The 27,450-nt window shown below is 52.3% G+C and overlaps 1 protein-coding gene across 4 annotated transcripts in view; it reads left to right on the plus strand.

The window, feature by feature from the left end:
- The window catches only part of SULF2 (sulfatase 2), a 110,619-nt gene that overhangs the window by 58,887 nt on the left and 24,282 nt on the right, over positions 1-27,450 (plus strand). For all 4 annotated transcript variants that reach the window (XM_025875506.2, XM_025875507.2, XM_073880316.1 and 1 more), the window contains exons 4-5: positions 15,130-15,281; positions 23,998-24,167. In XM_025875506.2, the coding sequence (XP_025731291.1) occupies positions 15,130-15,281; positions 23,998-24,167 (322 nt within the window). The remainder of the gene's footprint in view (positions 1-15,129; positions 15,282-23,997; positions 24,168-27,450) is intronic.

Here is a 27,450-nt window from a genome sequence, read left to right on the forward strand (position 1 = left end):
GCCGCTTCCCGCGGTGAGGAAGGCTGAGAATGTCACCTCCATTCTGCTAGCCTTGGGCCCAGCTAGTAATTCCGCTTCTGTGGAGAAGCAGCACAGGGGCACTGGGGCGACACAGCAGATTCTGAGACTTCACAGGCGTGGCTAGCATCGCCATTCTCTGCACACCTCTCCTCTTATCCTTGGTCCGTTCCATTCACTTACCAGAGCACCTGACTCCCGTTTGAGTTTGCAGGCCTGGTTGTAAGTTATGCACGCGCTCTCCCAGGGGAGGAGGAAGAAAGGGAGCTGATGTACTCCAGAGCAGAGGGAGGGCTGCAGGCATGGAATCATACCACATGTGCCCCTTCTTACATAAACTAGTGACCAAGAGATCATTGAACCCAGTACGCTCCCAGCTCTAGGGCTCAAAGCGTCGGGCTGGGCAGAAGCTGAGCTGCACTTCAAAAGCTATAATACCTGGTGGGGACTGTGGTCAGTATGCTCGCTCATCCTGGAGAAGGAACCATCATCATCCTTAGCAGCAGGAGCTGAGCTGATCCCGCCAAACTCCTGGAAATGCTTCCTGCCTCTGGCTTCCTGCTGGGGCCTCCTCCTAGCCCACCTGCAGCCCCTTTCCATCTGCTAGGCTGGTGGCCCATCATCCTGAGCCCTTCTTCGGGAGCCCAGGGCCCTCTTCTCTAGCAATACTCTTCCCCCTGCCCTGGGGATTTTACCTCTTTTGAGAGCCACACGTGTCCCCCTTAGCATCTGCGTAGATCCTTTTCAGAATAAGCTCAAATTAAATGCAAAGAAGGAAACACACAGGATTACAAAAGAAGCCAGTGGTATCAAAATACTTTATAAACCGTGATGGGTATGGCTTCTTCACACATTAAATGACGTGATGTCGTGGTTTTTGGGGGGATAACTGATGGATCTGATAACTCGCATGATTTTGTAGTGGTGCTGACTGCAGTGACATCTCGAGATGTCTGGTTACCTGTAGCATGATATGAAAACACCTGTGACTTCTGTTGGTGACAGAGGCACAGGTTGTGCTGTTATTCTGATTTGTTGCCTTCTTTCATTTGGAAGGAGATACTAGTTAGGGGGTCATGAAAATCAATAAAGTTGGAGTTTTCCCATCCCCGTTCAGGGACTATAGATTTAGAACCCCTTCCCTATGTGATCTCATGGAGTTCCACAGATCCAAATGCCATCGAAATGCTGACGACTCCCACATTTCTCCTCCCAGCCCACACCTTGCCCTTGAACCTGAATGCATATCTCCAGGCTGCCCACTCCGTCTCCACGTCGTCTACCCAGCTAACGGGAACCTCACGGTTAACGTGTGTGACCTCAAGCTCTTTGTCGCCCCCACCACAGAACCCGCCCCTCCCCTGGTGCCCCCTTCCTCAGTGATGGGCGGATGTCCTTGTTGCTCGGGACAGAAACCTTGAAATTGTCCTAGACTTCACTCACTTCTTTTCCACACTGCATCTAATCCATCTGCAAACCATGGCAGTTCCGACTCCAAAAATAGCCTGAAAACCAACCCAGCCCTCTGCCCCCACCTGCTTAGAACCATCCCAGCCTCTCTCCTGAATTACTGTGACAGCCTCCAGGGGTCCTGTTTCCCTGCTTCAGACTGTCCTCAATCCTGGAACGTAACTCCCTGAGGGTGTGGTTTTAGTTGTTTGTTAACTTATTCTGTTTTGTTCGGTTGTGTCCCTAGTACCTAGAACCACGCCTGGCGCATAAGCAGTAGTCTTCTAAGTGTTTACTGAATGAGTGAATGCATGCATGCATGCATGCATGCATGCATGCATGCATGCATGCATGAATGAATAAATACATAACATCCTGATAAGTAATGTTATAATACAAACAGCGACCAACATTTGGGGGACACTTTCCCTGTGTTTCCTCATTGAACTCTCCCCAGCACCTGTGTCAGGCAGGCATATTATTATTCCCATTTTACAGTTGGGAAAACTGAGCTGGTAGATGGGAATAGCTCGATTTAAACCGGGGCTGTCAGCTCCAGAGCCCATGCTCAACCTCACACCCAACTACCTCCCAAGACAAAAACACCCCTTGAACCCCTTCTACACGTCTGGACAGAGTGACCGAGGTGATGTCTGGCTCCTGCCTGTGTCCCCACACTGGCATTCTGAGAAAGGCGAGGGGTTTGGGCTCTGGGAGTGGCCTTCCCTCAGCAGTCCACAGGCAGATAAATCCTGGAGCATGGAGCGTGGGGAATGACCTCAGTGTGGAATCTCTGTTCCACCTGGAATTCCAGCAGTAAACACTCTGAAGGGTAGTCGGAGCCTGTGGAGGAGCAGTCTGTGGGATCACAAGGTCCGTCTGTCCTTTCCCCTGCCTGTAGCTGTTGAGCAACCCCCTTGCTGTTTCCTTTCTCCCTCATGAGTGTCCCTGCCTCCGTGCGCACTGCAGCTGACAGGAGGCGCTCCCATCTGCAGGGACTGGGGGTGCCATCCTGCTGGGAGGCGGGGCGGGGTAGGGAGTGGAGATGGCCCCCTGGGCTCGCGTCTCAACCCTGCCACTCACCGGCCACTGTGGGACGCTGGGCACAAAGGGACTTCACCTCTCCATGCTTCAGTTCCTCCAGTTGTAAAATGGAGACAAAAAGTGTGTCTGTCTTCCTGGGTTGCTGGGGAACATCATTACCCGTCAAACTAGCGGGTCTCAAAGTGGGCCCCAGGAGCCTTGGACCCAGAACTCTTTTCATGATAATACTGAGACAGGATTTGCCCTTCACCCTTATTTGCTTCAAGGGTATAGTGTTTTCTGAGGCTGTGTAATGCACCCACAGTTATTTCAAAAGGCCATTTTTCTTGAAACATGACCAAAACAACATATCTCACCAGGCTAAACGCAGGAGTAGATCCGTGAATCCGGCTGCCTTCTCTTAAACTGGACATTAGAGAGATTGGCAAACATGGAAAACAGTACACCTCTTCTCACTGATTTTATTTTGTTTGGGGAAAATCTATTTAGCATTTTTAAAAATACACACTGACAAGGAGGTCTATTGTTATTATTTTTAAATGAATTAATGTGTTTTAAATTTCTCTGTTTTCTTTTCTGACATGGTAGCTATCGCTAGATAAAGCCAACATAAATGAATCTATTTGGGGTCCTCAGGAATCGTTAAGAATCTAAAGGGACTTAGGTACCAGAACGTTGTTAAGTGACACTGGCCTTGGGCCCTTCAGCTTTGCAGAGCACCCCGCGGTGAAGTCATGCCCCGTGTGGATTAAGTAGATCCAGATTCAAACAGATGCCACGAAATCAAATAGAAAGACAATAATTAACAATTCTCCCTGCTTCTCCACTCAAAGATGATGTACCCCATGTGATGGGCAACGTGAATGCTCGTCCCTCAGTGGGACCTGATCCCCACAGGCCCCCCCCCAGAACCTGGGTATTCGGTGGTTCAGTCATTCCTTCGTTCACACCACAAATGTCTGTGGAGGCCTTCCTGCTTCCCAAGTTCTGTTCTAGATACAGGGACATAGGCAGGAACAAGGAGTGCAGAAAGCTCTGACCTCGAGGAGCTGATGTTCTCGTGGGGCAGGCAGGTGATAAAACCCAAAAGACAAATAAATTAGTCAGATGGTGAGACATACTGTGCAGAAACAGGGAGGAGAAGAGGGAGCACCAGGGTAGGGAGAGTTCATTTGAACAGGATGGTTAGGAATGTAACCCAGTAAGGTAGTATTCGAGCAAATGCCTGGAAAAGGTGAGGAAGCGATCCATGCAGGGGCAGGGGTCTGAGGAAGACGGTCCTGCAGAGGGAACAGCAAGAGCAAAGGCCCTGAGGCAGAAATGAGCTTCAGGCCTTGGGAAGACGGGAAGAGGCCACTGGGGCTGGAGCAGAACAGACTGAGGCAAAGTGAGGGAGACAAGGTCAAGGAGCGGGCAGGCCACGCCAAGGACTCTGGATTTTACTTAGAATGTGATGTAGAACCATCACAGGGTTTTGAGCAGAACTGTGGTGTTATCACATCTGTGATTTAGCAGATTGGTTCTGGCTTCTGTAGCGCAAGACCAGGGAGGAGGTTCCAGCAAGGCCCCCGTGAGAGAAGGTGGTGGCTGGGACCCAGCCAGTCACAGGGACATGTGGGAAGCACTCAGTCCTGAGTCCCTTCTGAAGGTAGAGCCACCATGACAGACGGTCAGTGAGTGTGAGTGGGGACAGAGGAGCTGAAGACCCTCCCGGGTGTGTGGCCTGAGCAACTGGCATTGACCGGAATGTTGGGAGAGAAGCAGGTTGAGGGGACCGAGCAAGGGTCCAGTTCGAAACGCCTGCTTGGCACCAAACGAATTGACCCAAGGGAAAATAGGAAGTTTGTGACCGTGCAAACAATACCTAAAGATGACAAAACGTGGGAAAGAGGCCCACAGACAACTGGAATTTAGGAGATGTCACGAAGAGCAAAGACCCCTTTTTGTTTTCCCAAACTCCTGGCATGTGAAATGGAGTGGTTTCTTCCAAGAAAGATGGACTTTCCGGAAGGTTCTACTTCATTTTTTCACCGACCTTTCCAAATCGCCCTGGGAAGCGTGGTTTATTGTCATTGGCTCAGCTCAGCACCCAGGCTGTCACTGCTCACAGATGTGTGTCGTGCCCAGCTGATCCCTCTGTGCCGTATTGGCATCCTTCCTCGGGCTCATCACCAGAGTCTCGGAGGGGCCTTGTGATTTGCCAAGACGGTGTCACAGCCGGTTTCTAGCGCCCATTTTCACTTCTCCAGAGAACTGCATTTTCATCCCCCACCCCCACCCCGCCCCCAAAAAGGAAGCAGGTTATATTTTGAGAACCCTCACGGCTCCTTTTTTTGGAGTGCTTACTCTGGGCCAGACATGATCTCATTTGTTGCTGTTCCCATTTTATAGATGAAGTCACCGAGGCTTGGGGAGGGGTGCTCACTTACCCGAGGAGATAGGGCTCAAAGCTGGCCCTCTGAGTCCAGACACCAAGCCTTCGGAGCCACACCGCACCCTCTCGGCGTCACTGGGGTTCTCAGCCCAGGCACTACTGCCACTGTGGAGTCAGGTCCTCCTCTGTGGTGGGGGCCGCCCTGTGCCCTGGAGGGTGATCAGCACATCCCTGGCCTCCACCCACTAGAGGCCCCAGCACCCTCTCCGCTAGTTGGGACAACCAGAAATGCCTCCAGACATGGCCCCCCGTGTCCCCTGGGGAACACTCGCCCCCCCCTTGGCCTGACGCATGTTGGGTGTGCTCTGCACACAGGCTCTGGGGTGACCTCTCGGCCACCTCCACTGACACCCAGCATTCTCGTGTGCAGACACTGCAACAGGAATCCCTTTTGATAAAACATTTAGTTGGGGCATCTCCAGTTCTCCTACCCTCCCAGGGGCGGGGAGAGCTTAAAACACTGGCGAGGGGCAGCTTTGCACCATGCGGCCTGTGTGTCTCACCCAAAACCGTCGACCCGGTCACCCTGTCAGAGCTATGACTGTGTGCCTGCCATTGGCCAGGTCCTGGGCAGGCACCATGGCGCCCAGGAAAGGCCCCTTTGTGGGGAAATGATGACAAACAAGAGAGCAAACACATCCGCAGGTGATTTCTGTGGGTGCTGAGGGCCACAGAGAAGATAGACAGACTGGTACAGAGGGACCGGGGCCTTGAAATAGGGCAACTCCTCTGAGGAGGTGCCATCTGATCTGAGACATCACAGTGAGAAAGAGCCAGTCCACGTGAGCAGGGAGAAGGCCCACGTGTGAGGCAGAGGGAAGAGCAGATGCAATATGCCCTGAGGTGGCAGTGAGTTTGGTGTGTTTTAAGGAAGAAGAGGCCTGGAGTGGCTAGAAGAGAGTGAGCAGAGGGGCGAGGACTGGGAGACGGGCGGAGGTAGCAAGACAGGTGGACAGGTCACTGAAGGGGGATGGCAAGAATGGTCTTGGATTCAGAAGGGTCCTCCTGGCCATCTGGGGGTGACTGGGTTCTGGGAAGGCTTGAGGGGAGTCAGCAAGATCGGAGGGAGGCCATTTCCACTGTGAGCAAGGAAATGAGGATGAAGAAGCAAGACACATTTCTATCACTTTTGAGACTTTATCACCCTGATGGTCTTGCCTCTTTTATTTGGATTCCCAAACACTGGATCTGCGGATTCAGGATGCAGGATTTTTTTTTTTTTTACAATTTTTTTAAAGATTTATTTGAGAGAGGTTGAGAATGAGCACAAGTGAGGGGAGGAGCAGAGGGAGAGAATCTTCCAGCAGACTCCCTTTGAGCGCAGAGCCTGACGCAGGATCGACCTCATGACCCATGAGATCGTGACCTAAGCCAAAACCAAGAGTTGGGGACACTTGACTGACTGAACCACCGAGGTGCCCCCAGGTTGCAGCTTTTGAGCACCTGTCTCCTCAGGGGGTCTTACAAAACTCCAGCCCTTTTTCTGCCTTTGAGTCTCCTAGCTCAAGATTCAAAGTCCCAGGGTAAACTCAGCCATACACCCACCCCGTAGGTGGGAAAGGGTCCTTGATTGACAGTTGGGACCTTTGTATTTGGGAGGAACCAGGGGTGCAGTGGCTGTGGCTTCCCAGGGGTTACCTGAAAGAAAGTGTGTGTGTGTGTGTGTGTGCGTGTGTGTGTGTGTTCATGCATGGATGTATTGGTTCCAAAATATGGAGGAAACTGCCAAATCAAAATGAATAAATATTTAGTGAACTATTTCTGTTTGAATGTAATTACTGAAATGTAGCATGATTCAACCAGTCAACTCTGGGATGTGTCGACTCTGAGTTGTTTATCCATTATCGCTAATGTAAGATGTGGGTGGAGATAATTGTGTGTTGTGTGTTGAGAGACGTCCTTAAAGCAGCCCTGCTGATAGTTCCATCCAGATGGCCCATGATGAGAGGGAGAAAGCTGCCCACTGGCACTGGGTGCTGTGAGCCCCACTAGTTGCCACTTGCTAGTCACTTAGAACATGCCAGGTCCCAGCCACAGGTTCCTTACCCATGTCGGTTCTTTCCCTCCATATGAGAGTAGGCCACTCTCTGCCCACGAAGGCCCAGACGGGTGAAGTCACTTGCTGTTCTGCAATCAGGAGGTGACAGACCAGGAGAGTCTAGCTGCAGAGATGCACTCTTGACTGTTCTCCCGTATCACCTCCTGTGTTACCCAGAGAAGTAACTCATGGCTGCCCTGATGTTCAGGACAACATGGTCCCCCATCCCTGCCGGACCCGCTCTCCAGCACGGAGACATGACCCCAGGATTCCTGTTAGTTTCCGGTTGCGGAAACCCTTCAACTCCCCCAGACCCAAGATGCTGCCTCGGTCTGCCCTCCTCTGCCGGGTTCATCCAGCCACTGCAAGACCCAGCCTTTACAGACCACAAATGTGATTAGTATGAGGCAATTTCAGTTAGATTCAGGGCTGGGAGAGATAACAGAAGGGCCTGGTTCTCCCATCAGACTCAGAATGGCTCCCCAGCAGCACTTAACTCAGACAAATGAAGAAAGCAGCTAGAAGGGGCACAGGCGCATGGAACTTTCTACCACAGAGCTGCCTGCACGAGCCCGCGGGACCAGAAGGGAGGGTTTCAAAAGGACTTGGGGGTTAACAATCCCCTCAAAGTTGATGGTGTGGAGGGTGGCATCCATCTCGGTGGGGACTCTATTAAATAAGGTATCAGTAGAACAAGCAGTGGCTTGGAAGGGGGACCCGCTAGCCATAAAGAACCAACACTTAGCAGGCATATGTCATGTGTCGGGTCTAAGAACAGGCATAGCCCACAGATATCGCGGGTTCAGTTCCAGACTGCCGCCACAAAGCAAATACCACAATAAAGCGAGTCAGATGAATTTTTTTTTTATTCCCAGTGCATATAAAAGTTATGTTTACATAATACTGTGGTCCATTAAGTGTGCAATAGCATTATGTCTTTAAAAAGCAATGCACATACCTTAATTTAAAATAGTTTATTGCTAAAAAATGCTAACCATCATCTGAGCCTCCAGCGCGTCATAATCACCGATCACAGATCACCGTAATAAATATAATAATAATGAAAAAGTTTGAAATATGGCAAGAATCACCAAACCATGACACAGAGACACAAAGTGAGCAAAATGCTGTGGGAAAAAGAGCACTGGTAGGCTTGCTGGACACCGGGTTCCACAAACCTTCAGTTCGTAAACCATGCCGTGTCTGTGAAGCTCAGGAAAGCCAAAGGGCAATAAGACTGGGTGTGCCCATGTATGTGTATTCGTTCTCACAGCAGCGCACGAGGTAGACACTGTCACCATCCCCGTGTTGTAAGCAGAGAAACCGAGGCATCGGGAGATTAAACTAGTTGCCCAAGGACGCACAGTGTTCAGTGTGGCAACCCATCTCCGAGAGCCCCTTTAATGTGGAGTGTTTTTGCCAGTCACCTCCTCTGGGACGTCTTCATCCTTTCTGTCACGATCACGTTTCCTCCTTTATACCCGCAACTACGCTGTCGGGCTGTGAATCGAGAGCTTTCCGCACTGTGCGTTATCTTCTCCAGCTCCTTCTACCTGCCCCTTGCCTTTCCACGCCAGCTAGCTTTTCATTTCTTGGTCGCGCTTTCATTTCTGTTGGCCAGTTCTCCCCTTCCACAGTCCGCTTTTGTAACATGTCTTGTAGACTTATCATCAGGAGACAAGGAGGCTCCCTAACCACATGCCTTGTTGTCTGTGCCTGAACTGAGTCACAGATGCACGGGAACCGGTCACCAGCAGGCTGTGCAAGCAGCGACATGCTGGGCCACTGATCCTGATGTGCATCTGTTATTTACAGGGCGATTGGTGGACTGGAGAGCCAGTAGCGCAGTTTGTACTTAGTGCAAAATTACACTTCATGTACCATGCGAGCTAAACTGGAACCATTCAGCTCAACTGTGGAAACTGACAGGTGCATATCAGGACCATGCAAAGCAAAGCTGGCCTGTGATTGGCTGCTCTGTTCTTGTCATTACTGTGCCAGCATTGGGTCATTCCTTTGCACTGTGGGACCCCCTCGCTGTTGTGACCCACTTCAGAGTCCACTTCTGCATAACTGGCCCCACTTCCTCCAGGTTAAACCCAGCCCTGCTTCAAATCCCTGAGGGATCCCTAACCCCATACAAGGAATTTTGCTCATAATGCCAAGGGTTGGAAAAATCTTCCTGCAAGGGGCCAGATGGTAAATATTTTGGACTTACAGCCATGTGGTCTCTGTTGCAACCTCTCAACTCTGCCATTGTAGTGTATGTGCAGCCATAATGATGTATAAACAAATGGGTGTGGCTTCATTCCAAAGAAAGTATTCACAAAAACAGGTGGCAGCCCAGATTTGGTTTGCCAAACCCCACTCTCTACTAAGCATCTCATGTTCTTCTCCTTGGGTCTTTTAATTGCAAGTGAAAGAGCTCAACTCAAACCGAATTAAGCAAATAACAACAACCAAAAGTGATTGGATTTATTGGTTGATGTTTTCAACCTTGGCACTACTGACATTTGGAGGTGGATAATTCTTTGTCCTGGGGGGCTGTCCTGTGCATTATAGCATGTTTACTAGCATCCCTGGCCTTTATCCACTAGATGCCACTAGTACCTCTCCACTCAGCTGTGACAACAACAACAAAAAAAGTCCCCAATGCCCAATGTCCCCTGATTAGGAACCACTAATATAACTGAAAATGCTAAAAAGCATTAAAGTTGGCTTCAGGTAAGAGTAGACCCAGGGACTCAAACTAGTGTCTCTCCTTCTCTACTTGTCTCTCTCTCCTTCCTCCCTCCCTCCCCACCCCCTTCACGCTGCTCTCCCCTTCATGCTACTTCATGTTCAAATAGACTCTCCCCTCTTGGTGACAAGATGGCTGCCAGCAGCTTCCAGTTTATATCCCATCAGCTTTGAGTCCCTTGGAAGAACTTCTCTTTTCCAGTAGCTCCCTAAAAATCCCAGGGCTCACTCTCATTGGCCCAACTTGGGTCACATGCTCATCCCTGAACCAATGACAGTAGCCAGGGGAAAGCAGTGCTCTGATTGGTCGAGCTGAGATTATGCTTGCAGCTCTGGAGTCAGAAGATCAGCCCATGTGTACTTAAGGAAGGAAGTGGTGGTACCCACAGGACCACAGGCAGAACCAAGCGGGCTAAACACAAGGCTCCACTGCCAGGTGGAAGTCTCCACCCCATGCCTGGCACACGGGAGGCAGTGAGAGCTCCATCCTTTCGACTGATGCCAGCCTGCTCCCTAGGGGCAGCGTCAGCCAGGGCGTTATCAGTGGCCTTTCCTGGCCTGGCATTTAATTCCTCCTAACCTGCCTGCCAAGTTGTTCCCCCCTCTGCACCAGCCCTCAGGTTGCGGCTCTAGCTTTTGTGGTGTCCTAGCCGCAAAAGCTCGGTGGCTCCGGGCTGTAGCCATGACACGGCTGTATTTGTAATCTTGATTTTACTTCCAGCTCGTTCTCCTGGCTGTGTCTCCCAGCCCTGGAGCCCCGGGGCCCATGCTAATTTGCAGCGCCCACCTCAACTGGTGCCAAAATAACCATTTTAAAAACTGCCTTGGGGAAATCTAATCAAATGAGAGCAAAATCTAATTTGGCACTAAAAGCCTTTGACTGAAGCCCTGTTTTCTGGGATCTTGGGGAGCCTGAATAATCAGCTCTTCTGGGAATTTTTAATGGTTGGGGGTTGGAGAGAGGAGAGAGATGTCAAAGGAGGGATTCCAGCAGAGGAAATCTCTACAGACACATTGACACCCGTGGCATTGGGTGGTAATGGGCAGGGGTGGGCTTCCCAAGGCGCCCCACTTCTCACCCCCAAGAAAGAGTTATCCCACCAGTTGTGCCAAGACTGAAACTCTTTAGCATTCCAAGTTGCACATTCATCAGGAAGACCTTGGTCCTGATCTTCAGGAACAAACCGTAGGCTCACAAGCCAGATTTGGGGGACCTGGGAGAGAACCCAGTTTTCCTAGCAGGGAATTCAGAGTGCCTTTTCCCCTGGGCTTTCATTCATTCACCCTTCTGCAAATGGAGGGATGTTCTGTGCTTCTGAAATTACTTGTGGTCTTGGGTTCCTTTCAGAATGTGTCCCGATTCCAGGAAAATGCAAAATCTGATGCATGATATTTCAGGGGATGTGCAGACCCTTTTAAGTTTCCCTGCCATGGCCTCCTGTTGCTTCTTCTCATGATCTCCTCCCTCTACCCTGTAAGGTCATCTTCTCCCTCCCTCATTGGCCTCCCTGTGGTCCCCAAATGCCCCCAAGCCTGTTGCCGCCTCAGGACCTTTGCACTTGCTATTGCCTCTGTCTGGAGCATTTTCCCTGGTACTCCTGTTCTCCCTGACTCATCCTCATCACTCCTCAGCAGCCTTCCCTGACCTCTCAACCCAGCGGTGCCTCCAGGGGTCCAACTCTGGCCACTTTGTTGCAACACCATCCTTTATTTCCTTCATCACTGGTTTTACCAACAATACCACCCTTATTTGTTACAGTCCCCCAAGGACGCCTGGGTGGCTCAGTCGGTTAAGCGTCTGCCTTCAGTTCAGGTCATGGTCCCAGGGTCCTGGGGTCGAACCCCGCATGGGACTCCCTGCTCAGCGGGGAGTCTGCTTCTCCCTCTGCCTACCATTCCTCCGGCTTGTGCTCTCTCTGTCTCTGACAAATAAATAAGTAAGATCTTTAAAAAATTGTTTAGAGGGCGCCTGGGTGGCTCAGTTGGTTAAACGACTGCCTTCGGCTCAGGTCATGATCCTGGAGTCCCTGGATCAAGTCCCGCATCGGGCTCCCGGGCCGGCAGGGAGTCTGCTTCTCCCTCTGACCCTCCCCCATCTCATGTGCTTTCTCTCTCTCATTCTCTCTCTCTCTCTCTCTCTCTCTCTCTCTCTCAAATAAAATAAATAAAAAAATCTTTAAAAAAAATAAAAATAAAAAAATAAAAAATTGTTTAGAGCCCTAATGTTACAGTCCCCCACTAGAAATCCGCCCCATGAGGGCAGGGACCCTGGTGGCCTCATTCACCGCTGTGCTGCCATTGCCTGGGACAGCTCCTGGCATACCATCGGGGCTTAATAAATAGTTGTTGACATATGAATCCCCATACGTGCCCAAGGCAGTGTTACCCCAAACAGAGCAGATTCATTGCGCTGCCATCCTGATTTTTACCATGGATGGGCATACTGATTTATCATTTCCTTAACATTTCCCCCCCAGTTGTTTTACTCATCTGGCCCTACGTTTGCTTTTTTTTGTTTTTGTAAATAAAGTTTTATTGGAACAGAGCTACGCCCACTTGTTTATGTATTGTCTGTGACTGTTTTCTACAACTATTGAATAGTTTTAATAGAGACCCTCTGGCCCACAAAGCCTATGATATTTCCTGTCTGGGCCTTCACAGGAAATGTTTGCTGACCCCTGCCGTTTGTCATCCTTCCCCAAGAAGGAGGAACAGGAGAGAGTGGAGGGAGGCCAGAAGTGTTACCAGAGTAGAGCTCCTTACACATAGAAAGACACATCAAATGTGAGGAATAAGGTCATTGAGGCTTAGTAGATCTTATTTCCCGGACTGGACTTGATCTCTAGGGGCCTTTCCAGCCCTCCCTATACGGTTCTTTTGCAGAAGAGAGGCACGTGCGGGTGGCAGGGTTTCTCACCTACAGGCTATTGACATTTTACACGGGATGATGATTCTCTGCTGTGGGCCATCTTGAGCCCTGTGGGATGTTGAGCGTCATCCCTGGCCCCCACCCCCTGGATGCCGGCAGCATGTCCCACCCCAACTGTGACAAAACCAGAAATGTCTGCAGACATTACCAAGTGTCCCCGGAGGGGCGAAACCACCCCTGGTTGAGCCCCGCTGCTTTCAGGGGACGGATGCCACAGTGTTTGAACCTGCCGTGTTCCCGAGAGAGGGGAATCGGGCCTTCCGCTGGCCCCATGCTGGGCACCGCTGCGCCTTACTCCAGCCCACATCTCAGTCCTTGCGCCCTGGCACCCAGCCAGGCACCCACCACCTAAATATTGACATTCCCTGAGACTCAGAGCCAGGGCGGCCAGTTTCCCCGCCCCTCGCCCCCAGAATGCCAGGGTTCTTTCCGGCTTGGCTTTGCCCTCCTGTGCAAAGGGAGGCCCCACCCTGGGCCTTACCCCGAAGCTGCTCAGGACCCTCCCTCCCTCTTTTCACCTCCTCCAGTGCCCAGATCCTTCCGGGAGGTGTTTCCTCAGCTTCCCACTTCCTGTATGCCAGGGGAGGATTGGAGGCACGTGCCATGGGCATTTGGGAATGGCTGCTTGGGGCCTAAAGGGGCTTCCCACTCCCAGGCGGGGCCAGCCACCTGCCAGGCCTCCAGGAAAACGCCCATGGAGGGCTCCAGCTCCATCCCCGCTCTCCCTGCCCAGGCCTCTCTTCTCTGGGAGCAGCAGGCCCAAGGCAGCTCTCCATGCTTTCTCAAAGGTTCCAGGTAGAAGGCCCCATCTCATTCTGCTGGCGTCAGCACCTAGCCCCAGTGCATTCCTCCCTCTACGGATGTTCACCTCCCCTATCTGTCTCTTCTCATCTTGGGCTCTGAACTGGCGCCCACTGAACACTCCCAGTTTGCCAGGCACAGCGCTAAGCACTCTGCTGGTGAAACCTCTTTCACGCCCTTCAACAATCTGGAACTCTCCCATTTCCGAGCTCTCAGCACCAGCTCCCGTGTGTCTCAGAGCCCCCGTGTCCTCATCTGAAGGAGAGCTGGCACAGGGCCTCTGTCTCTGGAAAAACCCTCAGATTTTTCCATTTCTTCAAAATGGCTTTGTAGGCTGTAATTATTCAAAATCATACTTGCTCGTTGAGAAGAAAAAAGAACAAGAGAGTACCATAAAGAACTTATGTGTTACCTCTTCACCCGCACAAAGTTTAGGGGTATAACCCCTTTGCGAGGAATCCGGGTGACTTTCTTTACATAAGCCCTGTCGCTGGTGTGACAGGCGAATGTGGAGACGGGCACGGCTCCTGAACGTCCAGCCCAGTGGGGTTTCAGCAACGGAAGCTGCTGGGTTCCAGCGGGAGACAGAACGAGCCCATCCCCCAAGCAGCGCACCCCATGCCCAGCGAGAACCCCTGCTTTGTTCTCCAACACCATAGATCTGTTTTGCCTCTTTTTGAACATCATATAAATGGGATCATACAGCATTCTTTCATCTCTGGTTTATCTCTCTTAACGCGATTAGGTGGTTGAGCTGCATCTATTACTGAATGTGGCACTGGTTCGTTCTGCCTTGTTCCGGAGTGGTATTCATTCCACTATACAGATCTCCAGCAATGTCTTCAACCATGCTTTTGTTGATGGGCATCTGACTTGTTTCTAGTTCTTGGCTCTCATGAACAGTGCTACCCTGAGCCATGTCCTGCACATGACTTGGGGAATGAATGAATGCCTTCCTGCCGAGTCAATACCCAGGATTTGAATCACTGGGTCAGAAGGTATGAGTGAGTTCAAGGTTAGCAGAGCCTGCCAGTCAAGGTCGCACAGGAGATGGGCTAGTCTGCACGTCCCCTGGCAGGTGTATCAAGGGCCTGTTACTCCACATCCCCAACAACAATGGTGTCATCCATGGTCTGATATTAGCCGTTCTGGTCACCGTGCAGTAGACAGAATTCAAGGGGTCCATCAGCTGTAACGGGAAAGAATCGCGTTCTTATTTTTACGAACCTATACCATCACTTAGCATTGGCTTCCGTTAGGAAGGTAGGCCATGAACCATAGCACAAGAGAATCTGTAATTTTGTCATCGGTAGGAATCACTGATATGATAAGATTCCACGGCAGGCGTGACAGGTATCACAAAATAAAATATTTTCACTTATCACTACTTTGAAACCATTATTCTTTGCAAGGTAATATCTTTTGTAAGAGGACATGCAATTCTTTTAATAGTTAGATAACTGTATTTCAAAATAAGATGACTATTTCAAAATAACTTATTTGCTCTGTCATCCTATATATTTTATCTTATGCACATAAAAACATTTGAGGAGGAGGCTCAGAGGGTAGCGCTGTTTTCACGCCTTGGGGACACAGCAGTCTCGGTGATCAGGGGACAGAGGAGACTTTTGCTCTGTGCTTTCTCACGTGGCCTCCTGATCCTTCTCCCCTTTCCAGCTTTCTTCGGGAAGTATCTTAATGAATACAATGGCTCCTATGTGCCGCCTGGCTGGAAGGAGTGGGTCGGCCTCCTTAAAAATTCCCGTTTTTATAACTACACGCTCTGTCGGAACGGGGTGAAGGAGAAGCACGGCTTTGACTACTCCAAGGTAAGTCCTGCCTGTCCCTGGCCGGGGGACAGTTAGGGGCGCGACACGGGAGCTTAACTACCCGGCTTACCGACGGTGACGCTTACTTAAATGAGCGACCTCAAGCAGCCTGCGTGCACCGCTGCTTCTCCATGTGTCCATCTCTCAAATAATAGTCTGTGTCTGAGAGTATTGGTCACAGGATGCTGGAGCAGAGTATTCTTACAGGAAGTGTGCGTACGGACAGTCCAGTCTGGTTCAGTGAGTGTTCACCAACCCAACAGGCACATGTCACCGGCACATGGCAGGTCAAGAAGCAGACTATCACCGCCAGCCCCCAAAGCCCCCCTCACATAACTCCCCCCCCAACCGCCCTCCCACAGGGACGGCGAGAGCTCAGCCACGCAGCGTGACACCCTCAGTCTGCGTCCAGCTCCTTTGGCTTCACACCACGTTGAGACCCATCCATGCTGTCACGTAGGGGGGGTAGGTCCTCCACTCTCGTTGTGTGGCATTCCGCTGTATGAGTGTACCTCAATGTATGTGTTTGTTCCCCATGTCGTAGTTTTTCTAGTCCTACTAATTTGTCTGATATGAGACAGAGTGCACAGATCTGACGTGGAAGGCTCGGAATTCTCACGTATGGGTGGGCCACCCCGGTCAAGATATGAAGCATTTCTAGCCCCCAGAAGGCTCCCTTGTACACCTCTCCAGTCAGAACTTCCACCCCTGAGGTAACCTCGATTCCAACTTCCATCACCACAGATTGGTATTGCCTGTTCTAGAACCTCACATCAATGGAATCCCGTTGTATGGGCTCTTTTGGGTCGGGACTTTTTTCACTTAGCCTAACGCCTGCGACAGTCCTCCATGTGCCTCCGCATCATCAGCCGCGCGGTCCCCTCGTGCTGCGTAGCGATGTTGTGTAGAATGCAGGTGTGAATCCACTCAACCCCTGATGGACATTTTGGTTGTCTCCAGTGGGGGCCTCTTATGAATGAGGCTACCATGAACATCCTTACACATGGCTTTGGGGAAACATAGGTACTCCTTTCTTTTGGTTACACACCTGCAAGGAGAACCTCTGGGGCACAGGATAGGTTCCGTGGTTGAACCAGTTGACAGCCCCAGCCGGGAATGTTATAAGCGTCCCGGTTCCTCCACTTTCCTCATCAATACCGGTACTGTCTTGTTTTAGTATTCTCTGGTACTGGGGTATAGTGGAGTTTCATTGTGGTGTTATCAGAAAGGTTTTTGAGGATCAGGTAAGTTAATACACACAGAGCATCAGAAGAGCCCCTTCTATACAGTAATACTCAATACGTAGTAGTTCAGATCAGGGCAACAAACTTTCTCTGTAGAGGGCCATATACTAAATATTTTACAATTACAAGCCGTACAGTCTCTGCTGCAACTACTTAAGTCGCCATTGTAGTGTAAAAGCCGCCATAGGTGATGTGTACACAGATAAGCACGGCTCGTTCCAATAAAACTTTATTTATAAAAACAGGCAATGGGCCTGGTTTGGCCTGAGGGCTATAGTGTGCTGATTCTTGGCTTAAATGAGGAGGGGGGGGAGGATGGGAGACCAACAGTGATGTCTCTCTCATCTAAACTTTCCATTAAAAAAAATCTGGAGACTAGCAAATATCCCTGTCCCAACTAAATCTTCAAAGCCAGCTCTTGCATCCCCCTGCAGCTTTCTTGATCCGTTCTTTCCCCCACAACGTTCTTCCCTTCTCTCTCCCTTCCCCACTGTCACTGCCACCAGCCCTGGCTGACTGTCACAAGCAGGGCTCTCTGGGTTAGTGTTGATGGTTCCTCGGGGCTCCCCTCCCTAGTTCATCTCTCTCTGAATCACTACACTAGGTCCCCCCCCCAGGCAGAAGTCACCAGGGGACAGGCAGTCACACACACAGGGTAGCGAGCTGGGCGAGGGGGAAGAGTAGAGAGTGGTGGGGACTGTGGGGAATGTATCTGTCTAAGAGGGGGGCAGCCAACTCAGATCAGGCATGTCAGTTCCATGTAGAAATGTGGGCCCAAGATGGCCAGGTTTTCTGACATTTCAGCAGAAGCTACAAGCCTGACTTTTAAATATTGGCAGCTAATTCAGACTTTTCTAACATCCTGCGTGAATCAAGTTTGCCTCAGGGCCAGATCTGACCCATGGGTGTGTGGCCTTCACAGCGCACTATGCTGTTCTTCTGCCCACTGCCCTCCAGGGACTGTGCAGTGAGTTTCTCCCTTGGAGGCAGAGGGCTGGGGTTCAGAGCCCCACCTCGACCCATGATGTGCCCTTGGTCATCCTCCCTACTCCTAAGGTGCTCAGTTCCCAAATCTGGAAAATGGGCACGCCCCTGCATATGTAATAATGTGCACGCGTGCGCACGCGCGCGCGCGCACACACACACACACACACACACACACACACACCAGCCCCGTCTCCTATTTCAGCATCCCCCGTATGAGCCAGTTCAACCAGACCAGCCTTGTTGGTTATTACAACCCATCTCCAAATCTTCACTAGTGCTCTCCCGCCCTGAACTTATCCAGGTCTTATCCAGTTTCTCTTCCATGAATCCTTCCCCGGGTGCTCTATATTACAGGATTTATCCTTTCTTGAATCAGACTGGCCCCTCTCAATTGCCTGGGAACAGAAACTCAGCTCAAAATGGCTCATCTGAAAAGGAAACCTATCAGCCGATTTAACTGGTCCAGCAGTATGGCATCAGACGTTGCTGGATCCAGGGGCTCAAACAAAATCTTTAGGTGGTGGTTTCTCCTCTAAGCTGTTTTCTTCTCTTCAGTGCCATTTACAGTCTCTCCCCCTCCCTCCCTGTCTTCCCCGTCTTTCCCCTTCCCTTCCTCTCCCTCCCCCTCCCCCTTTCCCTGCCCCGGTAGCAATATGGCCGTCCCTCCAGCCTCTCACCTTCCTGCCCAGCTGCAAGTGAGGGGGACCCCTTCCCAGGATTCCCAGCAAGACTCATTGCATCTCATTGGCTCTGGATCAGTCACCCTGATCCAGCCATCATGTCTGCCCCTGAACCAATCAGTGTGGCCAGGGAGGGAGGCCAGGTTTCAGTGGCCTGTAGTCACATGCTCCGCTCCTGAACCAGAGATAGGAACAGCCGGAGCCCCGCCCTGGAGACCCTGGAACATCAGCTGAGAATAGAGCCCATGTGGAAATGGAGAGTTTCCACGGAAGAAAGCTGAGCAGATGCTCAATGGCCTAAAAACACCCTCTCCCACTCCCCTTTGGGGAACACCAGCACATTTGGGGATCCCTCCTACCTCTGATAGGGGATCACCACTGATGTGTCCCCTCACTGAGTCTGATCAGTTTAGGCTCCGGTGGCAGAAACCACATGTGACATCACCTGGGCAGCACCGTCTCCCCTCGCTCTGTGTCTCACTTTGCACAGAGCAGGCCTCCATCCCCTCCCAGGTGAGTTAATTCCAAAGTCCCGGTGGGGGTATTTCTAAGCTGGAAATACAAATTGTAGTGTCTTGGGGCTAAACACGCTGCTGCTCTCCTCCCAGACTCAACACGGGAAGATCCTCCAAAACCTAGAGAAATCCACTCCGTCCTCATTAAAATTCCTCACCATGTCCATGCTTGGTCTCAGAGCGGCCCTGTAATCAAGTTACCCAGGGACACTCAGAGTCCCTTTGGGGCTGAGGACGGGACACACAGTGGCTGTTCTTTCACCCTGTTTCCTGCCACAGACACAGCTCCCCTGTGAATGAGAGCAACCCCGTGGGAGGATTCCTGGGCCCCCTGTTAGCGGAGGCCTGGGAACAGGGGGATGGGGGTCCCTTTGGAGTCAGAGCTGGCACAGGTCCAGGGTTGAGACCCGAGGCGGGCAGCAGGGAGTGGGGGCCAGAGTGAGCTGGGCGTCTCAGTGGGGGCAGAGCCGGCGAGCCCGTGCTCCAGCAGCCTGAGGGGTGAGATGCCTCTACCAGGGTTCATTGCTGGCCTCGGTGGCTTCAGCAGGAGGCCCAGCTGGGGAAGAAGTGACGGTCCTTCCCTAGTTCCTTTAAAGGCCCTTTGAGGACTCTGTCCTGAGTCACTATTCCCAAGGCCAGATGCCCTGGAAAGGGTCCTGATGGCAAAGTGGACCGAGAGGCAGCAATGCGAGGGAGGAATGATAGCGCGCACGCGCTGATGGCCAGGGAGGAGGTGGGGGAAGGTGAGACTGGCGGCAGGAGGGGGCTAGGAATGAGGGGGTCAGATCGCAGAAGAGGCCTCCAGGTGGGGAGTAGACGGGGCCCAGGTGGTGGGAAGGCCCTGAGGGGTGGCGGTCTCTGTAAACTTGAACGGGACCCTTTGATCCGGCATTTGTGCTTCTGCGTTCTGGAGAAGCCTCTTCGTAGGCAGGAGGGGAGAACTGGCTCGGCTGTTGCTTGCAGCTTTGTTTGTTATTGAAAGAAATCAATGAAGGCCACCAATGCAGGAAGTGATTAAGTGACCACGAAGGAACGCTACCCTGGAGGATTCTAGAAAAAGACTAGGAGGGTCTGTGTGATGGCTCTACATCAAAAGGGCTTTGGACAAAGGGCTGAAGGCAAGAGCAGGCTGCAGAGAGAGGTCCTCCAGGCCCCTGCTCAGATGTCACCTTCCTAGACCACCGTGTATCAAGGGCGCCCCCCCACTCACCTCCCCGCCCCCCCCGCAGCTGATCACCACCGATGCACCACACCTGTGTAGAGCACTGGTTCACTTTATGTCTGTCTCCTTGCATTAGAATACAAGGCCTTTGAAGGCAGGCGTGTGGGTTCGTTGTATTCACCGCTGTGTTTGTTGAATGATTAAATGAATATGCACAGTATGATCTGATCGATGTAAAAAAAGATGCATAAAGCAATACTAGAACACGTGTAACCACACATCTGAAGAAGTACTTCCTGGTGAGGGACAAGAGGGGCCAAGATCAGAAGCAGGGGTGAGGAGTGATGAAAGGGAACCAGATTTGTTTGTACGGTTTTCATCTTCACGTGGAAAGCACAGGCGTGTGATTCTTGAGGAATAATGAGTAGCGCTCACTTAGACATAACATGCAGCAGATCTGTTGAAATCTTTCTACATGATACAGAATTAACCCATGCATGTCTCACCATAGTCTACACCGTATATGCTATTACTCTTCAAAACCAGCACGTAAGGGAACTGAGGTATAGAGAAGCTAAGGAACGAGGCCACACAGTTTAGTGAGTGGTAAAGCTTAGGATTCAAACCCAGGCCATCTGGCTTCCAAATCCATTCTCTGAACGGGGGCCCATGGGCCAAGTCCTGCCTGCCAAGTGTTTTTGTCTAACCTTTGAGCTTAGAGTGGTTTTTACAGTTTTAACTTGTTGAAAAAAATCAAAAGAGCCGCTTCCATGACAAGTGAAAATGACATGAAATTTACAATTTAGCAGGCCTCTAGTTCTCCTGGAGGCAGACGTGCCCATTCGTTTACACGGTGGCCGTTCCTGCTACAGTGACAGTGAGCAGTAGTTGCAACTGAGACATCTGGCCTGCTAGGCCTCGCACATTTCCTAGCTGACCCTTTACAGAAAAGGTTTGTTGATGCTTAATGTAAACTACCATATGCTCGTTAAGAATTTTGTTTGTGAGGGAAAAGCGATGGAGCAGACAAAAAATACAAAGGCTTGAGGTCTCGCTCTGAGTGCATGGCTTGTTCTGTGACCTCAGTTTCCCCATCTGTCAAATGGGCACGAAGTCCACTTCTCAGAGTTGCTGTGAAGGTCAGTTGAGCAAACATATGACGGTAATCAGAGCCAATGTTCATTGTGGGTTTTCTCAGTGCCAGGCTCCTTGCTGAGTGCTTTATTCATTTGTCAAATGCTCACGCCACCATCTGAAGAAGGGACTCTTATTGGGCCCATTTTTTAGATGCAGAAACTGAGGTGCAGAAAGGTGAGTGGTTGGCCCACAGATAGCAGGTGATAAAGCTGGGGAGTGAACCCAGAGTTTCTGACTCCAGAGCCCTCAGCTTCATGAAATACGACTGCTCCTTAAAGGGATGTGAATCTCTCTTGAACACAAACTGCTGTAGAAGCTTCCACGGGGGTGGGATCAGCACTGTGATTTAGAATAAAGGTTAGACCTGCTGCCCAGGGAGCCAGTGGCTCAGAATAAGAAACCCTGTTACAGGGCGCCTGGGTGGCTCAGTTGGTTAAGCGACTGCCTTCGGCTCAGGTCATGATCCTGGAGTCCTGGGATCGAGTCCCGCATCGGGCTCCCTGCTCAGCGGGGAGTCTGCTTCTCCCTTGGCTTGTGTTCCCTCTCTTGCTGTCTCTCTCTCTCTGTCAAGTAAATAAATAAAATCTAAAAAAAAAAAATTAAAAAAAAAAAAAAAGAAACCCTGTTACAGTTTGACTTGCCAAGTGAAGAGACTATCAAGAGGTGGGCTTGAGGGCTGCCCCCCATCCCTGCCCTCAAACCCGGTCTCAGAAGCAAAGCCATCGTTCTCAAGGCACAGCCCTAAAGCAGCTCATGTGTGCTTCCCAAGCAGAAAATTTAGTCCTGGAAGCCAGTAGACTCCAGTTTTGGGGGATGCTCTGAGAAATTTGGGGTGAGCTGGTTTATCTCACCCAAGTTCAGACAAGAGGTAGAACCACAGGCTTCCATGGGGCAGAAGTGTGAGGATCTCCCAGGGGACACCCATGGGACACGTTTCTCCAGGCACCCAGGTCCAGGCAAGAAGAGGAACTTGCCATCAGGCCATTTGTGGTCCCCTTTCTTGTCCTTAGAGTCTCTGTCCCCCACCCCAGCAGCCAGAAGTAATCCTAAGCGAGTGAAAACCTCCTGCCCCTCCCAGGTCCCCTGCCTTCTCTCTGCTAATGAGAATGCTTTTCCACAACCAGCATAGGACTGTGATCACCATGGGGACGGGGACCTGTGACCACATCCCAAGCCCTTAACAGGAAGCCTGGCACCCTGGGAACAGGCACCCAGCAAGTATTTGTTAAGTGAGCACATAAATGAGAAGCAGCGGCGAAAGCCAAGCCTGGAGAACGAGGCAGGGCTTGAGACGGGCCAGCCTGTCCTGTAGCCGAGGTCCCCAGGAGCATGCCCCACACCCCACAGGCTTCCTCGGCTAAATGACCGGTTGGGGGAAACGGACGCTTTTGCCCAGAGCCACAGGGTAGCAATCTCCAGGGAGGCACTGGGTTCCTCTTGGTTTACTGATCAAAGTCAGTCGGAGGTCACCATGGAGAAGGGGGACGCTGCTGTGGCTGCTAAGCTCCAGCTAGGAGCAAAGTCCCTAGAAGCTGGCATCACCACCCACCTGCACGGGCGCGGCCGGGAGGGCATCCAGGGAAGTCTAGCTCCTCACCTAGGAGAGCGGGAATGGGCCTGGAGCAGGGCTGAAGGGGGGCAGAGAGGAGAGTTCCTCATAATCTATCAGCTGATCTCCAGGTTCTAGAAAATTCATTTTTTAGCCTCCCCTGTCTTACCCTTCCTGTTAACAGCCCACATCCCTGATTCCTTCCTGGCTGACCCCAGCACCCAGCTCAGCTTGTCCAGCACTTAGCATTCCTGCCTTCGCCCAACATTTTCTTTCTCCTGGAAGCCCCCTCTCTGTACGCTTCCCTCAGACCAGAAACCAGGTGGCAGGGTGTGAGGTGGGGCAGGGGGGTCGGGGGGAGGAGACCTCCCCCCCTCCCCCACATGCAGCCAATGGACACATCCTGTCTAGTGAATCTGCTCCCAGCCATGACTGGACAATGCCACCACCACCCTGGCCCAGGTCCCCTTATCCCTCACTCTGATGCCCGGATGCTCACGTCCTGCGGCCAGAGAGATGGTGTGTCCTCATGGGCCAGCCTGGGGCTCACCACCCACCCCTGGAGTCAGGGCGGTGTCCCCTTCGACCCACGTGGACGGCTGGGGTGGTGGGGGGGGCGGTGTGCAGCATGCCAGATGCTGCAGCCAGCGGAGGTCGGCAGAGCCTTAACTGGCGTCAGAGTGGCTTTGAGGAGGACCCAGGAGGGCGGGTGCCCTCAGGTATGCAGAAGACCTGCCACACCACCAAGACGGCCAACGTTAGCCGCCTTCTCAAGAGCTGGCTATGCGCAGGGCACCGTGTCAAGGGCTTTTCACCTCCAAGCACTTGCAACCCTCCTGGCATCCTGGAGAGGCAGACCCGGTCATCACAGCACACATGTTTCCGGACATGCAGTATCACGGACCGTAGGAGCCCCCGGGTCACAGTCCCGGGCCCTTTTCCTAGCCTGCCGCACCCCCTCCCCGGGAGGAAACCAGCCCCCTGCTAATGCATGGATGCCTGCATTCTACTATCGCATATGCACATATCTCAAACAGTATGTTTCGTGTGGTTTTCGCCTGTATACAAGTGGCGTTGCTTCGTGCATGTCCTTCCACAACCTACTCTTCTCACCCAGGGCCAGGCCGGTAAGGTCTGTCCATGTTGATCCGGGTGGCTCACGTTTGTTCTTTCTGGATGCTATATCATTGCGTTAGGGATGTTCCTGGTGGCTTTTTAAAAAACATGTTTAATCACAGCCTCGTAGGCATGTCGTTCCACAGTCAAGCAGTGAGGATAGGTTTCTTATAGAGAGCAGCTCCCCACCAGCCCGAGACACCATTTCCTTGCTCATTGATTGTCTTTCTTGCCTCTGGACAATCGGCCCCAGGGGACAGGGATTGTCTGGGTCACTGCAGTGCCCCAGCTCCTCACAAGTTCTCCCGTCTCTCCCCACACCCCAGGACTACCTGACAGACCTCATCACCAATGACAGCGTGAGCTTCTTCCGCACATCCAAGAAGATGTACCCACACCGGCCCGTCCTGATGGTCATCAGCCACGCGGCCCCCCACGGCCCCGAGGACTCTGCCCCCCAGTACTCACGCCTCTTCCCCAACGCGTCCCAGCACATGTAAGCTTCGGCACCCTGCCCGCAGGGCCGCTGCGTGCTGTGAAGGTGGGAGGGTTGGGCTATGGATGGTAATGGTATGACGGTGATGGAGCTGTGCCTTGTCTCAAATCCTCCTGGTACAAAGGACCCAGGAACGCATTGCCCACCTGTGGGGACACCGGTTGCAAATCCAGCCAGGCTGGCTTATGGGCCAAAGCAGGCAGCAAGTGTTGTTAAATTGGGACCTTCGTCCTCCCCACCGGAGGCCTGGGCGTGCAGTGTGGTATAATGGGTTTCCTTTGTGATGCTGTGTTTTTTATTTTATGCATTTTAAATCATTTTGAGAAGTGGTCTGTAGCTTCATCAGACTGTGAATATATTAAGCAGCCTTTCCTGAGCTGTTGACCATGTGGCAGGCTCCGTGCTGAGACCTTACATTGCACCAAATCCCTGAATATTCACAACAACCCTCAAAGTATTATTTATCCATTCCTGCATAACAAATTACCCTGACATTGAGCAGCTAAAAACAAACGTGTATTAGGTCACAGTGTGTGTGAGTCAGGCACCTGGGAGTGGCCTGTCTGGAAGGTTCTAGCACAGGGTCTCCTAAGGTTCTAATCCAGGTGTCAGCCAGGGCTACAGCCACCTGCGGCCAGCCCGGGGCTCACAGGGCGGCTCCTCGACCAGCCAGCCTCTTCGGAGGGTTGTTTGCGTGTCCTCACCGCATGCCAGACAGCTGGCTTCCTCCAGAGCAAGCGATCGAAGATGGAGGAATGGACTGGGGGGCCTGGGGTAGACAGAGGTTAAGATGGAAGCTGGAGTCTTTTGTGACATAATCTAAAAGTGACACACCATCCCTGTGCCATGTTCTCTTGGTCGCACCAAGCAGTGCTGCCAGTGTGGGAGGGGCAACACAGGGTGTGAATGCCAGGAAGGGGGGGCCATCGAGAGCTATCGTGGAGGCTGCCTACCACACCTGGCGTTCCCATTCCACAGATGAGGAGACCGAGGCACAGAAAGGCGAGGTAACTTGTGGCCGGGAAACCGCAGAGCCAGATTCCGATCCTGCCCCCAGCCACACCTGCCATCTCTCTGCCCACCCCTCCCGTCCTCCTCCCTCCAGCTGGCTCGTAAATCTCTCTGGAAAGTTCTCTTTCTCCCTGCCTCCAGCCACCTCCCGCGTAGCAGTGATACCCAGCAGCCCTTGCTGTGACATTGGAGCGACAAGGACTGGGCAATTTGGAATCTGCCTGAATATCCCGGGTGTTTAATCGTCATTATAATCAGACCGCGTTGCCCTCCTCCTCATTCCCTGGCTGTAATTACTTTCTGACAGTGCCCAGAGTGGCTGCAAGAGGATGGGGCCGTGTGCTCACCTCCCGATCCCCTGGTCTTCGGGGAGGAGAGTGGACAGATGGTGAGCCGCGCTCCAGGGGCCGCGGCGCCCCCTCGCTCCCCAGCCGGCAGCCCGGCCTCTCTGCACACCTGACTTGCGGGCCCGCTCCTCCGCCGGGGACACCAGCTGCCCGCCCCCCATGGCTCCCTGTGGCGGGAGGAGGCGGGTGCGCAGCTCAGTCCCACCTGGGAAGCCACCGGGGGTGGGGGGTGGGGGCAGTGGGCTTCGCTTCCGCGGCTTCTCCTTTAAAAGAGGCGCTGGCATCCCTCCTCCCCAGCAGCAGTTTCATGAGATTGTTTGACATTGCCTGCTCATTTATTTTCCCTTTGAAATGAAAATTATAGAAATTGAACATGAGTAACGCCTGCTATTACTTACCCAGAGAACCCCCGTTGCCTTATTAGGGGCGTGTTTGGAAGGCTTTCCTATCTCTGGGGTATAATCATTTCCAAAACAAAACCAAAAACCAGAAACTTCTGCAGCTGGGATATTTAATTATGACAGTCAAGGGGGGTGAGGAGGGGGCAGGGCCCCGCTGGTGGGTCAGAGTTCCAGATCTTTCGATCTGGAGGCTCCTGTCAGACTGCCACCCAGTCAAACCTGGTGTCCCGTTCTTGATGTGGGCCCCGTGGGCTCTCCCGGATGCTGCCTGATGCAGCGTCGTCCCCACTCCACCTGCCCGGGACCCCATCCTGCTCCCCGCCCCACACACCTGTGCACACACACAAGGATGCAAACAGACACACGCAGACACACCTAAACACGTGCACACACAAATGTACAAACATACATGAAAATACAAATAGATACACACGTAGATACCCAGACACACACCACACACACACACACACACATGCAGACATGCACACACAGAAGATACAAAGACACAGAGAGACACCCCAACCCCCACCAGCCCCCAGAGCTCCCTTTGAGGTGTGGCGTCCGACTGTGGGCTCATGGGCCTCTCATAACCCATGAGAGCCAGGCCGCACTGACAGCCTGGAGGCAGTGGGTGTCAGGGCCCTCGTCCCCTCCTGGGGGCTCCAGTTGCACAGTGAGGGGCTGGAGGGCACGTCCTTCTTCCCCCCCCCACCCCCACTGCTGCCCCCAGCAGAGGGGAGGGGATGCTTGCCTTCAGGCCCTGTTGTGAACACATCATACATTCCTCAGATTCTTGAGGAGGTGAGGCTTTCCCCTCTTTGTTCAGCAAGCAGCTGGGTTCTTGTGAAAATGGGACCCTGGAGGTTCTTGTGAGAATGGGACCCTGGAGGAGCCTGGCCTCCTGCAGGTGACCAGCAAGCTGGCACTGGTCTGAGAAGGTCCCCAGGCCCTGCGCCCTCCGGCTCTGAGATCCTGCTCCAAAAGAGGTCTCTGAGAAAGGGTTTTTGGAAATCCTTCCACTGCAGACTCCTGACAAACTCACCCCTCACTGTTCTTGAGGGCAGACACCAGCCTAATAGAATCCAATAGATTCAGGGATAATTGCTCAAAATTGCATCCTGGAATCCGGCCCCTTGGGCCTCCAGGAACAATTTTCCCATACCACCAAACAGCTCTGAGGGCGTGTCTGCACAGCCCCTGCCCCCAGCAGTCCCCTTCCAGTTCCTCATTTGGGGGGGGGGGGGGCCGGATTTGTTCCTAGGAATGTTCTACACGGAGGGTCAGGCCCTAAGCCGGCCCACAGGAGAGCCAGGCCTCTGCTCTTAATCAAAGGAGGCCAGGGGGGCCGGGCTGGATTTAGCAGCAGGAGACCAGCCAGGGACTCAAAGCAAAGTCCAGAAGGAATCTCAAGGCTTGTGATTCACCCCATGCTACATAGCAACGGTCTCCATAACTGTCAGGCTGCCCAAAGCTGCAGCATCATCACCTCTCCCCAGACATTCTGATACTCTGATATCCAAGAGG

The sequence above is a fragment of the Callorhinus ursinus genome, unplaced genomic scaffold, assembly GCF_003265705.2.
Source record: "Callorhinus ursinus isolate GAN/ISIS: 27379988/994484 unplaced genomic scaffold, GSC_fseal_2.0 scaffold38, whole genome shotgun sequence".
NCBI lineage: Eukaryota > Metazoa > Chordata > Mammalia > Carnivora > Otariidae > Callorhinus > Callorhinus ursinus.